This window comes from Mirounga leonina, unplaced genomic scaffold (assembly GCF_011800145.1).
Source record: "Mirounga leonina isolate KUSES-001 unplaced genomic scaffold, KU_Mleo_1.0 Mir_127, whole genome shotgun sequence".
Classification (NCBI taxonomy): Eukaryota; Metazoa; Chordata; class Mammalia; order Carnivora; family Phocidae; genus Mirounga; species Mirounga leonina.
Genome location: NW_023270316.1, coordinates 79,186,160 through 79,201,903, shown reverse-complemented (window position 1 = coordinate 79,201,903; position 15,744 = coordinate 79,186,160). Strand labels below are relative to the sequence as shown.

General features: G+C 41.5%; 1 protein-coding gene across 2 annotated transcripts in view; it reads right to left on the bottom strand.

The window, feature by feature from the left end:
• Window positions 1-7,114, bottom strand: part of CRYL1 (crystallin lambda 1) — a 138,180-nt gene extending 131,066 nt beyond the window's left edge. For both annotated transcript variants that reach the window (XM_035003740.1, XM_035003742.1), the window contains exon 1: window positions 6,984-7,114. In XM_035003740.1, the coding sequence (XP_034859631.1) occupies window positions 6,984-7,024 (41 nt within the window). In that variant the 5' untranslated portion in view covers window positions 7,025-7,114. The remainder of the gene's footprint in view (window positions 1-6,983) is intronic.
• Between the last annotated feature and the right edge of the window lie 8,630 nt (window positions 7,115-15,744).

The following is a 15,744-nucleotide window of genomic DNA, read 5'->3' as shown; positions in this document are numbered from 1 at the left end:
CTGCCTTCGGCTCAGGTCATGATCCTGGAGTCCCGGGATCGAGTCCCACATCGGGCTCCCTGCTTGGCAGGGAGTCTGCTTCTCCCTCTGACCCTCTCATGCTCTATCTCATTCTCTCTCTCTCAAATAAATAAATAAAACCTTAAAAACAAAACAAAACAAAAAACCTCCCAACAAACCAAAGTCTAGGCCCAAACTGTCCACTGATGAATTCTACCAAATATTCAAACAAGATTTAATACCTATCCTTCTCAATCTCTTCCAAAAAATTGTAGAGGAGGAAATGCTTCCAAACTCACTTTACAAGGCCAGCATTACCCTGATACCAAAACCAGACAAGGACACTACAAAAAAAGAAGAAAAGGGGGAGAGAGAGAGAAATTAAGAAAATTATAGGCCAATATCCCTGACGAACAAAGATGCAAAAATCCTCAACAAAATATTAGCAAACCAAATTAAATAATACATTAAAAGGATCATACATCATGATCAAGTGGGATTATTCCAGGGATGCAAGAATAGTTCAATATTCACAAATCAATCAGTGTGTTACACCACATTAACAAAATGAAGGACAAAAATCATATGATCATCTCAACAGATGCAGAAAAAGCATCTGACAAAATGCAACATCCACCTATGATGAAAACTCTCAACAAAGTATAGAGGATACATACCTTGATATAATAAAGACCAACTATGACAAATGCACAACTAACATCATACTCATCTGTGAAAAGCTGAAAACTTTCCTCTAAGATCAGGAATAGGCAGGATAATTGAACAAGATCTTGAGTAAGATCAAGATGATTACTCACTCTCACTACCTTTATTCAGCATAGCATTGGAAGTCCTAGCCAGAGCAATTAGGCAAGAAAAAGAAGTAAAAGGCCTCCAAACTGGAAAAGAAGAAGTAAAACTCATTATTTGCAGATGACAGGATACTGTACTTAGGAAACCCTAAAGATTGCATTAAAAAAGTGTTAGAATAAATGAATTCAGTAAAATTGCAGGATACAAAATCAATATACAGAAATCTCTTGCATCTACACACTAATAACTATCAGAAGAGAAGGGTTTTTTTTAAATCCCATTTACAACTGCAACAAAAAGAATAAAATACCTAGGAATAAATTTAACCAAGGTGGTGAACGACCTGTACACTTTAATACACTTTAATAGAACTTTAAGGCATTGATGAAAGAAATTAAAGAATACACCGATGAATGGAAAGTAGTCCATGCTCATGGATTTAAAGAAATAACACTGTAAAAATGTTTTCACTACCCAAAACAATCTACAGATCCAAGGCAATCCTATCAAAATCCCAATGGCGTTTTTCATAGAACTATAACAAATAATTCTAAAAAGCTAAAGGGTTCTTTTTTTTTTTATGTTATGTTCATCACCATACATTACATCATTAGTTTTTGATGTACTGTTCCATGATTTATTGTTTGCATATAACACACAGTGCTCCATTCAGTACGTGCCCTCTTTAATACCCATCACCAGGCTAACCCATCCTCCCACCCCCCTCCCTTCTAGAACCCTAGTTTGTTTGTCAGAGTCCATAGTCTGTCATGGTTTGTCTCCCCCTCCGATTTCCCCCCCTTCATTCTTCCCCTCCTATCTTCTTTTTTTCTTTTTTTTTTTTTTAACATACTGGGAAAGAAGAACGAAGCCAGAGGTATTATGCTCCCTGGTTTCAACCTATGGTACAAAGCTACAGTAATCAAAACACTACAGTATTGGAAAAAAAAAAAAAAACAGACACGCAGGTCAACAGAACAGAGTCCAGAAATCAACCCATACATATCTGATCAATTAATTTACGACAATGGAGGCAAGAATATACAATTGGGAAAGGACAGTCTCTTCAGTAGTGTTGGGAAAAATGGATAGCCACATGCAAAAGAATGAAAATGGACCACTATCTCATACACACACAAAAATTATCTCAAAATGAATTAAAGACTTGAATTTAAGACCTGAAACTATAAAATTCCTAGAAGAAAACATAGGTGGTAAGCTCCCTGACATTTTTCTTAGCGATGTCTTTTTTTGGAGCTGAAGCCAAAGGCAAGGGAAACAAAAGCAAAAAGAAACAAGTGGGACTACATCAAACTAAAAAGATTCTGCACAGCAAAGGAAACCATCAAGAAAATGACAAGACACATGCCGAATGCCAGAAGATACTTGCAAATGATATATACAATAAGGGGTTAATATCCAATATATATAAAGGTCTACAACTCAATAACAAAAAACCACCCAATTAAAAATGAGCAGAGGATCTAAATACACATTTTCCAAAGAAAACATACAAATGGCCAACAGACACATGAGGAGATGTTCAATATCACAATCAGGGAAATGCAAATTAAAACCACAATGAGATATCACCTCACACCTGTCAGAATGGCTAAAATCAAAAACTCAAGAAACATCAAGTGTTGGGGCGCCTGGGTGGCTCAGTCGTTAAGCGTCTGCCTTCGGCTCCGGTCATGATCCCAGGGTCCTGGGATCGAGCCCCACGTCCAGCTCCCTGCTCAGCGGGAAGCCTGGTCTCCCTCTCCCACTCCCCCTGCTTGTGTTCCCTCTCTCGCTGTGTCTCTCTCTCTGTCAAATGGCAAGAATGTGGAGAAAAGGGAACCCATGTTGCACTGTTGGTGGGAATATAAATTGAAGCAGCCACTCTGGACAACTGCATGGAGATTACTCAAAAAATTAAAAATAGAAATATTATACAATCCAACTATTTCAAGGTTTGGTTATTTACCCAAAGAATACAAAAAACACTAATTTAAAAAGATATATACACACCTATGTTCATTGAAGCATTACTTACAATAGCCAAGATATGAAAACAACCTAAGTGTCCACCTATGAATAAATCAATAAAGAAGACATAGTATACACACACACACACACACAATGGAATACTACTCAGCCATAAAAAGGAAGATCTTGCTATTTGTGACAACATGGACAGACCTTGAAGGTATTATACCAAGTGAAACATGCTGGACAAAGACAAATACCGTATGATTTCACTTATAGTGGAATCTAAAAAACAAAACAGGGCGCCTGGGTGGCTCAGTCGTTAAGCGTCTGCCTTCGGCTCAGGTCATGATCCCAGGGTCCTGGGATGGAGTCCCACATCGGGTTCCCTCCTCGGCGGGAAGCCTGCTCTCCCTCTCCCACTCCCGCTGGTTGTGTTCCTGCTCTCGCTATCTCTGTCTCTGTCAAATAAATAAATAAAATCTTAAAGTAAATAAATAAATAAATAAAAAATAAAAAACAAAACAAACTAAACTAAACTAATCTGAACTCATAGATATAGAGAACAGACTAGTGGTTACCAGAGGCGAGGGGGATTCAGATGGGCAAAATTGGGAAAGGGGCTCAGTTGTATGGTGACGAATGGTAACTAGATTTATGGTGATCATTTTGCAGTGTATACAAATACCAAATTATAATGTTGTACACCTGAAACTTATATAATGTTATATACCAATTTTACCTCAATTAAAAAAAAGGGGGGGAACCAACATCCTAACAAGCCCTTCACACTGCATTATCAGGTAAAAAAAAAAAAAAAAAGAAGGCAATCTCTGTTATAAAAGCTCAAACATCTGTCTACTAGGACCAGGCACGATGGATACACAGCCGGTAATGATAGTTTCTACCCTAAGGGGAAGGCCCTGGAATCAGAACTTTTCCCCGAGGAGACAGGCCCCTGAGCTCAGTCCTAAAGAAGTGTGCTCGGTGAAAAAAGAGGCACAGGAGAAAAAGCGCACTTGAGGCCCCAGGGACATGGCAATGTTGGCCTTCTCCCCCGGATTGGTTCCTATTTTAAAACAAGCTCAGGGCCTAAAATTTGGGCAAACACAATGCAGTATGTATGTGAATATAGAATTCATATTTTAGTTATTCAGAAACACAGTATTATATAAAGGTAAGTTCCCCTGCAGACTTCTAGGGCTAACAGATATGAAAGCTTGAGAACATCACACTCAACTACACCACTCAAATGCGTTCAGGAAACCCACTTTTACTCCCATTTTTTGAAGTTGCCATTACCATATTTTCCCTTTCTTTATGTTCCCACAGCCCTCGATCCGAGAGGCTTTTCTCTTCTTTTTTAATTCTTCAAAAACCCACTCCTATTCTGTCAAGCCCACCATTCTGAAGCGACTTGCCCTGGATGCTCACAGGAAAGCTAAGTGGCCATGTGAAGAGTGTCCTTTATGGGGGCACCTGGGTGGCTCAGTAGGTTAAGGCTGCCTTTGGCTCAGGTCACGATCTCAGGGTCCTGGGACTGATCCCCGTTTAGGGTTCCTTGCTCAGCAGGGAGCCTGCCGCTCACCCTGCTCGTTTTCTCTCTCTCATATAAATAAAATCTTAAAAAAAAAAAAAAGAGTATCCTTTATGAAAAAAAATCAATGGAAAAGTGAGTAGAGACTGTATTTCTAGCAAGTACTTTTAAGAAGGAATCTGGTAATTATTAGGAAAAGATGGAAAAACAATGGCCCAATATGTCCCTGAAATCGAAATACATATATTTGGTCTGTTGAAATCCAAGAATGAAACTCAACCAGGTTTTAGGGAATTAATTTACACTCCCCAGCCCCATCTTGTAAATGGATGTTCCTTGGAATCACCCATGGGGCCAGAAGAGAGAGAGCAGAGAGACAGAGAGAAAGGGGAGAGGGGAGGAAGGGGGAGGAGGGAAAGGAAAAGTGAGTAAGGGGAGAGGGGAGAAGAGAGTGGAAAGGGAGAGGAATGAAAGGAAGGAAAGCAGCACTACTCCAGAAGCAGAGATGCGTGTTTTCTGAGGTGCTGAGGGTGTGGGATAGACAGGAAGGGCTTTCTATCCTGTGCCAATTCCTGTGGTCATTAAAGTTTGCCAGCCCTCATCTAATTCCTTATCAACCTCCCTCAAGGGAAGCAGAACTCAACTGACTCACTAATCCCAGCTCCTTCTTGAAAGACTGTACTCCTCATGAAAGACCCAGGGCCAGACAGGCACAGTCAATTCCAAACTTCATTTAACATTTATTAGGTGAAAGCAGAATAACGCTCCAACACATGGCGTGAGATACACAAAACTCTAGCCCTTGAACCTGGACAACTAAAATGCAAGTCAAGCATAGTCACTGTGTCCAACACAAAGTACACTTTTTAAAATATATTTTTATAGGGGTGCCTGGGTGGCTCAGTTGGTTAAGTGACTGCCTTCGGCTCAGGTCATGATCCTGGAGTCCCCGGATCGAGCCCCGCATCCGGCTCCCTGCTCGGCAGGGAGTCTGCTTCTCCCTCTGACCCTCCTCCCTCTCAGGCTCTCTGTCTCTCATTCTCTCTCTCTCAAATAAAAAAAAAAAATATATATATATATATATATTTTTTTTTTCTTATATTCCTTCACCAGGCAGCCACACACATCCACATGCCTGTAAAGGTCAAAGGCTCAGTTAATTGCACTGTTCTGTGACCAAAAGGAAGCTGACAAAAGCGCCCTGATTCCTTCTTTCAGTAGGTTCTAAAGGAAAAATCCTCACACTGGAATTGTCGCTGGGGGGCAGGGCAGATCGGCCAACACCTCAGTGGCATAGAGACACAAAGCCACCCCCAAAAAGGTGCTTCTAACTATAAATAGCAATCATTAACATGTCTATAGATTGCTGATAGCCTATCAATGCAAAGGTACGCATAAATACTTTTTTTTTTTTAATGAAAAATAGCAGAAGTTTTAAAAGACCAGGTGGGGGCACAAACCAGAAAAATTTGAATGGAATTTAGGCTGTGAAACCGACACACCCTAGCAAACTCTGAGCTCCAGCGTTCCCCTCTGGAAACGGCGCTTTCTCCACGAATCAGGAATTAGGACTGCCCCCGTGTGTCCTCCAGGCACCTGTTGCCGCCCGGAGACACCCCTGGGTACAAGAACACACACATCCTCACGCCCTGCAGGCAGCCTGGCCAGGATGCGCAACGGGTCCTCGTTACTGGGGTAGCATCTAGGCCACTTACTGACTGTGACCAGGGGCAAACTGCTTAATCTCAGTTTTCTCATCCATAAAGTGGGAAGAGTTAAGAATACAGTTCTGCCGGGGCGCCTGGGTGGCTCAGATGGTTAAGCGTCTGCCTTCCGCTCAGGTCATGATCCCAGGGTCCTGGGATTGAGCCCCACATCCGGCTCCCTGCTCAGCGGGGGGCCTGCTTCTCCCCCTCCCTCTGCTTCTCCCCCTGCTCATATTCTCTCTCTCTCTCTCTCTCTGTGTCTCGAATGAATAAATTTTAAAAACCTAAAAAAAAAAAAATACAGTTCTGCACAATCTTTGCCAGACTTAATTTCGCCCAACGCCTAGGACGTCTATTTGTATTTGCCGGTAGGGCTGGCATCACTCAACTCATTCCACAAACCGCATTTCCACCGCAGCCTGCACTGTCAGCTTTTTTTTTTTTTTAGATTTTATTTATTTACTTGAGAGAGAAAGAGACAGAGATAGCGAGAGAGAGCAGGAGCTGGGAGGAGTGGGAGAGGGAGAAGCAGGCTTCCCGCTGAGCAGGGAGCCCGATGTGGGGCTCGATCCCACGACCCTGGGATCGTGACCTGAGCCGAAAGCAGACGCTTAACCGACTGAGCCACCCAGGCGCGCACCACCTTGCGGGTTAAGTCAGAACGAAGTGAAACAAAACCGCACTCTACAGTGTGCTTCAACCTGCAAAGCCACGCCGCTACTGGGCGCTCCTACAGGCCTGGCCCCTTTCACAGAGAGGTGCAAGGACGCACTGAACCCTCGAAGGTTGGAGGCTAGTATTCCACCATGCCGGTTCCACCTCTGGAAACTGACAGCGACCTGGACTCCCAAGCCGAGACGGCGACGCACGGGCCCCACGCTCCGGAGCACCGCGGGCCCGGGTCTCCTCCAGCGCCGTGGCAAGAACGCGGCGGGTCGGTGGGTCGGGCCGTTTACCTGCCAATGATCACCACCTCGCCGGTCGCTGGGGACGCCATGGCCAGACGCCTAGATGGCTCGGGGCCGTACCGCAAGTGCGAAGAGCTGTGCGCGACAGGGCTCTCGGGCGCCGCGCGCTGCGCCAGATCCCCGCGCCTGGCGGGGCGTGACCCGCGCCCATTGGCTTGGCACCCGAGCCCGGGGCGGGCGCGCGGGCCGGATAGGCTACTGGAGGGCCGGGGGGGCGGGCCCGCCGCCTCGGTCCCCATTGGGTGCGTGGTAGGCGGAGCCTCCACCCGGACACCCAGGCGCAGACCGGGAGCAAAGGCGAGCAGGCGGGGCTGTGGCCGGCTGGCGGATCCGGTGCGGGGGAAACGCTGGATGGAAAGCGCGAAGACCCAACCCTTCGGACTTCGGCAATTCATTTTTTCATATTTTAGCTTCCAACTGTACACCCTAAAATCAGTGTACATAGGAGGGGGCACCTCCAGGCTGGCACAAGGCTTGACCGCTAAAGGACCTCAAAGAAACTTGCAGTAGAATTTCCTCTTTGAAAATATTACCACCTCTTCAATACATACCCCGTTCAGGCCTTTATAGTGAGGGTGGTTATTGCTGAGTTTACACTCATAATTCGTTTCTAGAAAGATCCTCGCTGCCTTTCTCCACAGATGAGAACTGAGACCCAGGAACTTTGGGAAAGCAGGAAAGGAAAGCTCCAAATGTATTTATCTGTGAAACCGGAAGACGTCTTTGATCCCACTATACTATGCTAAGGGGACCGTGAGGAATAGGAGTTATTTGAGCTGTATGTACTTCCTCCTTCAAGAGGCAGAGTCGGTTTATGTATGACAGAAAGGAAATGTCCAGGAACAAACAAACAGACCAAGAGGAAAGAGCATCATACATCTCATGACAGTTTGTGTCCACACAGCACAAGCTGGGAAGGAAAATACCACAGTCATCCAATTCAAGAGGACTAGAGAGTACTCAAACTGAAAACATGCGCAACATTGACCAGATGACAAATGGAGCTCTTCCTTTGTTTTCCCCAGTCAGAACGTGGAAAGAGGATTGTCAGAGGGAGGGGTAGGCTTTAAAGAACAATTTCACAAAGTTTCAATAAACACATAGAACAAGGTGCTCAACTCACTTAAGAGAGGATAAGTGAAAAGTAACACAAAATAGATAACTCATCTTTCACCCACCAAATAGGCTAAAATTACAAAGACTGATAAAATATCCATATTGGCAATGAAGTGTTTCAGACCTGCAACCCTTTAATACACCGTTGAAGGCAGGCTTATATTGGCACAGCCTGTCTGGAGAAAAATGCTGTTGGGAGAGCAGTCAGCCATGAGCCCTCAGCATTCCTGAACTTTCTTGCTGAGTAGAGCAGACTGCAAGACATACCCACCTGATGCTAAGCTGTTTCTGTAGCTACGCACCCAGGCAGCTAAATAGATCAAGCCTCCTGCAGAGTGAGTACCTTGTAACTGCTCCCTCCTGGGGTGGGAGGGGACTGGCTTGTTTGCTGCTCACTACAGCGTCGGCTCTATGCTCAACAAGTGCTGGTCCCTTGGCCTTGCAAAAGCTGGGTCATCTGGCCCTCAGTGTAACCCTGTGGGAATTGGGGCTCCAAGATCAGGTGCAAATATGCTGAAACTCTGGCTATTGCTTTTGCTGTGAGTAGTAGGGTCTTTTATCTCTAATCCAGGAGTCTCATGTCTTCTGTCAGCTTCCACAAAACTGTGGCAAGCTAGCTCATTAGTTTGTAATAAGATGAAAATCTCACTTACAGTTCTTGACATGCCAAAATTTAAAAGGTATGTACTTTGGCTTTGCAATTCCAGTCCTAGAGATCTGTTGTATAGAAATACAGGTGGACATGAAGATAGACAAAATGTTTATTTCAGCAAATAAAATAGAATAGAAAAATATTAAAATATGTAGAATCTTAACATAATGTTAAAATAGACATTGAAAACATGATGAATATCTATCAATAAGAAACAGTTTTAAAGATTATGGTACAGAGGGCTTCTGCTTCTGGCCAAGAGGGAGTAACAGAAATCAGACTTACAGTCCTGCCTTAAACAAGCAGAACACCTCCCCCCCAATTATGGGAAAAGTTGGCCTCAGATATTAGACAAGAAGGAGTCTCAGATTGTGATCCCATCCATAAATATACACAGTCTACTGATTTTCAACAAAGGTATAAAGGCAATTCAATGGCAAAGAATAGTCTTTTCAACAAATGGTGCTGGAACAATTGGATATGCATAAGTAATGATAATAATAGCCCCTTACCATATATAAAAATACTAACATCCAAATGCACCCATGTGAAACCTAAAACCACAAAACATCTAAAAGAAAACATAGAAAACTTTGTAATGCTGAGTTAGGGAGAGATTTCTTAGATGTGCCACAAAAAGTTTAACAGGCAAATAAAAAGTTGGTAAATTAGACCTCATCAAATTTAAGAACTTATGCTTTTTCAAGACAATATCAAGAAAATGAAAAGATAAGCCACAAACTGGGGGGGGAAATATTTTCAAATTAGGTATCTATTACAGGTTTTGTTTATAAGATATATAAAGAGTTCTCAAACTCAATAATAATTTTTAAAATAGATTTTAAATTTAATTGTTTAAAGCAGTGACAAGTTTTATGTTGTGTATACATTATCACAACTTTTTAAATGGCCAAAAGATTTATTTTTTTTCAAATTTTTATTTAAATTCTAGTTAGTTAACATAAAGTGCAATATTGGTTTCAGGAGTAGAATTCAGTGATTCATCACTTACATACAACACCCAGTGCTCATCACAAGTGCCCTCTTTAATACCCATCGCCCCTCCAGCCCATCCCTCACCCTCCTCCCTCCATCAACCCTCAGTTTGTTCCCTGGAGTTAAGAGTTTCTTTATGGTTTGTTTCTCTCTCTCTCTTTTTGATGACTGAGAAATATTCCATTTTATATATATACACCATATCTTCTTTATCCATTCATCAGTCAATGGACATTTGGGCTCTCTCCATAGTTTGGCTATTGTTGATGGTGCTGCTATAAACATCAGGGTGCATGTACCCCTTCAAATCTGCATTTTTGTATCCTTTGCATAAATACCCAGTAGTGTAATTGCTGGGTCATAGGGTAGTTCTATTTTAAACTTCTTGAGGAACCTCCATACCGTTATCTAGAGTGGCTGTACCAGCTTGCATTCCCACCAACAGTGCAAGAGGGTTCCCCTTTCTCCACATCCTTGCCAACATCTGTTGTTTCTTGTGTTGTTAATTTTAGGCATTCTGAAGGTGTGAGACGATATCTTATTGATAGGTTTTGATTTGTATTTCCCTGATGCCGAGTGATGTTGAGCATCTTTCCATGCATCTGTTAGCCATTTGGGTTTTTTTTTAAGATTTATTTATTTATTTATTTGAGAGAGAGAGAGCACGTGCATGAGAGGTGGGGAGGGTGAGAGGGAGAAGCAGACTCCCTGCTGAGCAGGGAGCCCATGCAGTACTCGATCCCCGGGATCCAGGATCATGACCTGAGCCGAAGGCAGTTGCTTAACCAACGGAGCCACCCAGGCACCCCTGTTAGCCATTTGTATGTTCTTTAGAAAAGTGTCTATTCATGTCTGCTGTCCATTGCTTAACTGGATTATTTGTTTTTTGGGTGTTGAGTTTGATAAATTCTTTATAGATTTTAGATACTAACCCTTTATCAGTTATGTCATTTGCAAATATCTTCTTCCGTTCTGTAGGCTGCTTTTTAGTTCTGTTGATTATTTCCTTTTCTGTGCAGAGGTTTGTATCTTGATGAAGTCCGAATAGTTCATTTTTGCTTTTGTTTCCCTTGCCTTTGGAGATGTGTCTAGGAAGAAGTTGCTATGGCTGAGGTCTGAGAGTTCACTGCCTGTGTTCTCCTCTAGGATTTTGATGGTTTCCTGTCTCACATTTAGGTATTTCATCCATTTTGAATTTATTTTTGTGTATGGTGAAAGAAAGTAGTCCAGTTTCATTCTTCATGTGGCTGTCCAATTTTCCCAACACCATTTGTTGAAGAAACTGTCTTTTTTCCATTGGACATTCTTTCCTGCTTTGTCGAAGATTAGTTGACCATAGAGTTGAGGGTCCATTTCTGGGTTCTCTATTCTGTTCCATTGATCTATGTGTCTGTTTCTGTCCCAGGACCATACTGTCATGATGATTACAGCTTTGTAATATAGCTTGAAATCCAGAATCATGATGCCTCTAGTTTTGTTTTTCTTTCTCAGGATTGCTTTGGCTATTCGAAATCCTTTGTGCTTCCGTACAAATTTTGGGATTGTTTGTTCTTGTTCTGTAAAAAATGCTGTTGGTATTTTGATAGGGATTGCATTAAATGTATAGATTGCTTTGGGTAGTATAGATATTTTAACAATATTTGTTCTTCCAATTCATGAGCATGGAATATCTTTCCATTTCTTTGTATCTTCTTCAGTTTCTTTCATCAGCATTTGATAGTTTTCAGAGTACAGGTCTTTCACCATTTTGGTTAGGTTTATTCCTAGGTATCTTATTGTTTTTGGTGCAATTGCAAATGCGATCAATTTTTATTTCTTTTTCTGCTGTTTTGTTATTGGTGTATAGAAATGGAACAGATTTCTGTACATTGATTTTATATTGTGTGACTTTGCTGAATTCATGTATTAGTTCTAGCAATTTTTTTGGTGGAGTCTTTTGGGTTTTCTACATAGAGTATCATGTCGTCTGCAAATAGTGAGAGTTTGACTTCATTCATTCAGCCAATAAATACTTGCGTTGTGCCCCCACCCAATGCCAGTCACTTTGCTAGGTGAGAAGGATTAGATTGACAAGATCCTGCTCTCATGGAGTGTATATTTGGAAGTCAGCAAGAAATAAGTAAATGGATAAGATAATTTCAGAGCTTGGTAGTCTCTGTTGAGTAACTAGAAAGAGATAAGGGGGTAGTGACTATCCAGAAGGAGGCTGTAGAGGTGCTGCTTTAAGTTGAATAGAAGTCTTCTCTGAGAATATGGTTTTTTTAGCTGCAGACTAATTGATGAGAAAGATTCGGTAACATAAAGATCAGCAGTGAGCTTGCCAGATGTGAGAAACAAACAGAAGGCCAACAGAGCTGTAGCATAGTGGGCAAAGAGGTAAAAAATAGTATCAGAGAACCAGGCAGGAACCAGCTCATCTGGGGACTTGTCATGGTAGAGTTTGTGTTTTGTTTTAAATGAAATAAATAAATGAATAAATAAATAGAAACAACCCAATTAAAAAGATTTGAAGGGAGAGTTCACTCAGGAAGATATATTTAATAGTTAATAAGCAGTGTAAATATGTTAAACATCATTAGTCATCAGGGGAATTTAAATTAAAGCCACAATGAGATACCACTGCACACCCATTAAAATGCCTGACATCAAAAACACTGAAAATACTTAGATTGGTAAGGATGTGGAACAATGGAATTCTCATAGATTGCTGGTAGGAATGCAAAAAGGAACAACCAGTTTGGAAAACAATCTGGAAATTTCTTGTGACGTTAAACATACGTTTACCACACTACTCAGCAATCCCACTCCTAGGTATTACTCAAGGAAAACAAAAAGGGTCCACACAGATATGTATATAAATGTATTCTTAGTAGCCTTATTCATAATAGCCAAAACCTAGAAACAACTTAAATGGGGGATAGAATAACAAATTTTGATATATTCATACAATGTAATACTACTCAGCAATAAAAAAGAACAAACTACTTATTTATGCATTCAACAACATGAATGACTCCCAATAACATTATATTGAGCAAAAGAAGTCAGATGCAGAAGAGTATATCTATGATTCAAGTTTTTTTTTGTTTGTGCATGCACTGGCAGCGGGGAGGGGGTAGAGGGAGAGAGAGAATCTTAAGCAGGCCCAGCATGGAGTCTAGTTCGGGGCTCAGTCTCACAACCCTGAGATCATGACCTGAGCTGAAATCAAGAGTCTAACGCTTAACTAACTGAGCCACCCAGGCACCCCATATGATTCAATTTATATATGACTCCAGAAAAGACTGATCATAAGTATAGAAGATACTTCTTGTCCTGAAGATTGGAGGGGATTGCCTCAGTTGGGGCACAAGGGAAATTAGGAGTTGATAGAAGTATTCTGTATCTTGATTAGGACAGTGGTCCCACAGGTATACATATTATCAAAACCCACTGAAATAGGGTGCCTGGGTGGCTCAGTTGGTTAAGCATCTGCCTTTGGCTCAGATCATGATCCCAGGGTCCTGGCATTGAGTCCCCTGGAGGGCTTCCTGCTCAGCAAGGCGTCTGCTTCTCCCTCTGCCCTTCCCCGCCTCCCATTCTCTCTCTCTCTCTCTCTCAAATAAATAAAATCTTTTTTAAAAAACTCACTGAAATATACACTTAAGTGAGTGCATTACGTTATATATGTTACACCTCAATAAAATTGATTTTTTTAAGGTAGGATTTTGGATGATTTGTATCTTTCAATAATAAATGTTTGGGGGTGCCTGGGTGACTCAGTTGCTAAGCATCTGCCTTCAGCTCAGGTCATGATGCCAGAGTTCTGGGATCGAGCCCCGCATTGGGCTCCCTGCTCCGTGGGGAGCCTGCTTCTCCCTCTCCCACTCCCCCTGCTTGTGTTCCCTCTCTCGCTGTGTCTCTCTCTGTCAAATAAATAAAATCTTAAAAAAAAAAAAAAAGAATAAATGTTTGATTCACCCCACTCCCACCCCACCTAGGGAGAAAAAAAAAAAAACACACCGCACAAAACTTTGATCAGCTGAGATGCAGTACAAAGGTGAATTTGTGACAAGTACTTAGAAAGGAAGTAATAGATATTATATTTTTCTGACCAGTAACAGAAATGAAGACCATGTGATTTTTTTTCTTAATTTTATCTGTATATGTGTGTGTATGCTAATTTCTTTCCTTTCTTCCTTTTCCCCTGTTATTTTATGTAAGGATTGTTGGTAGTGCTTACCTTTATAATTTCGGTTACAGAAGATTCAGGTGAGCTTAGACTGAATTACACACAGATACTGAATGTGTTGCCCTGAGATGGATACGATGACTGTTAGCACTTGCTCTGTCTACCCTTTGTGCAGGGAGTAAGAGCAGCTCCGCGGGAGAGAAAATTGCATCTTCTCAGGAGAAAGCGGAGTCTTTACTATTGTGGCAAAAAAATTCAAGTGTGTGTAGAATCAAGGGTCTAACGCTTAACTAATGTTAATGTTATTGGGAGTCATTCATATTTGGATGGTACCCGTGGTCATTGGCTATTGTCTGTCTCCTCCAAACCCTATTATTATTATTTTTTAAGATTTTATTTATTTATTTGAGAAAGAGAGAATGAGAGAGAGCACATGAGAGGGGGGAGGGTCGGAGGGAGAAGCAGACTCCCTGCAGAGCAGGGAGGCCGATGCGGGACTCGATCCAGGAACTCCAGGATCATGACCCGAGCCGAAGGCAGCCGCTCAACCAACTGAGCCACCCAGGTGCCCTCCAAACCCTATTATTAAACAATTGTTTCTCCACCCCAAATCCACCCTTCTATATTCTGTTTGGTGATGCTGAAGCTGGCTTCCTGTGAAATTCTACCAACTGGGGCAGTAGAGAAAAAATGGAAGGCAGAAGGAGGAGAGAATATTCGCTTGCTGATCCTAGCAATGGCATCAGTGACCCCTATTGTTTCCATCTCCAGCTTTTTTGGCCCTCCTAGACACTGCCTCTCATCCCCATCAGAGGCATGACCAATTCCCAAAGGGTTTAAGCCTCAGTTCCACTGGGCCTCTCCTCTGAGCTTCTAGTTCCCAAAATCTTCCTGCATTGCCAGTCCTAGGAGCATAACCATGTCCTAATATTACTGTGTTACCTCAGTGTTCTCTGACTGCTTTTCAGTCCTCCAAGAACTATTGAACTAATTCTCCATATTAAATTCTCTGTTGCAATATCTAATGTGGTTTCTTGTTTCCAGACTAGACTTTGGACTTCTCTAAATGTTAAAAGCTGGTGATTATGAATTGATTCTAATGGAATCCAGGTAGTCTGAAATCCATGTGCATTCAGAGAGAGGTTTTCACATTAAAGTCCTGGCTAAAGTTTAAATGTGTAATATCTGATATGTTCTCCTTTCTTTTAATTAACTTAATTGAAATTGATCTTGATATTTCTGAAATTCTACTCTTTGCAAGTTGAATTTGTGTAGTATGAGACACAAGTACTAGAGAAAAAAACTGGATAAAGTTAAAATAGAATTAAGCACGTGAAAACATGTAGATTCTAATACTACTAGAAATTAAATACTATTAGGCAGAATGGATTTGTACAGCCAAAACTTCCTTATTAGAAATCTTGCACATCTAGCCAAGTATTCAGCCATTGAAAATGGCCAGATGGTGGCTACATTGAACTTGGCACAGACTTCAGAGGCTGAAATCCTTGTGTTTTCCACTCATTTCATAAAGTCAGTTAAGATTAATTTCTATACTCCTTTACTAGCTCAGTATTATCACCAAGAAATGGCAAGAAGTTAAATGTTGCTAGCAAAATTTTAAGAACTCATAGCTCTTTAAATGACAGCACTTTAAACTGAAACTGGTTCTTACGTAACCATACAAAATAGGAATTACAAGTGACTCAAGCGACCATACTTACTGAGACATATTCTGAGGATAAAAAGAACTACAAAAAAAAAAAAAAAACCAACAACTTGAATTTCATTTGGTGGTTTTATTTTTCATACCA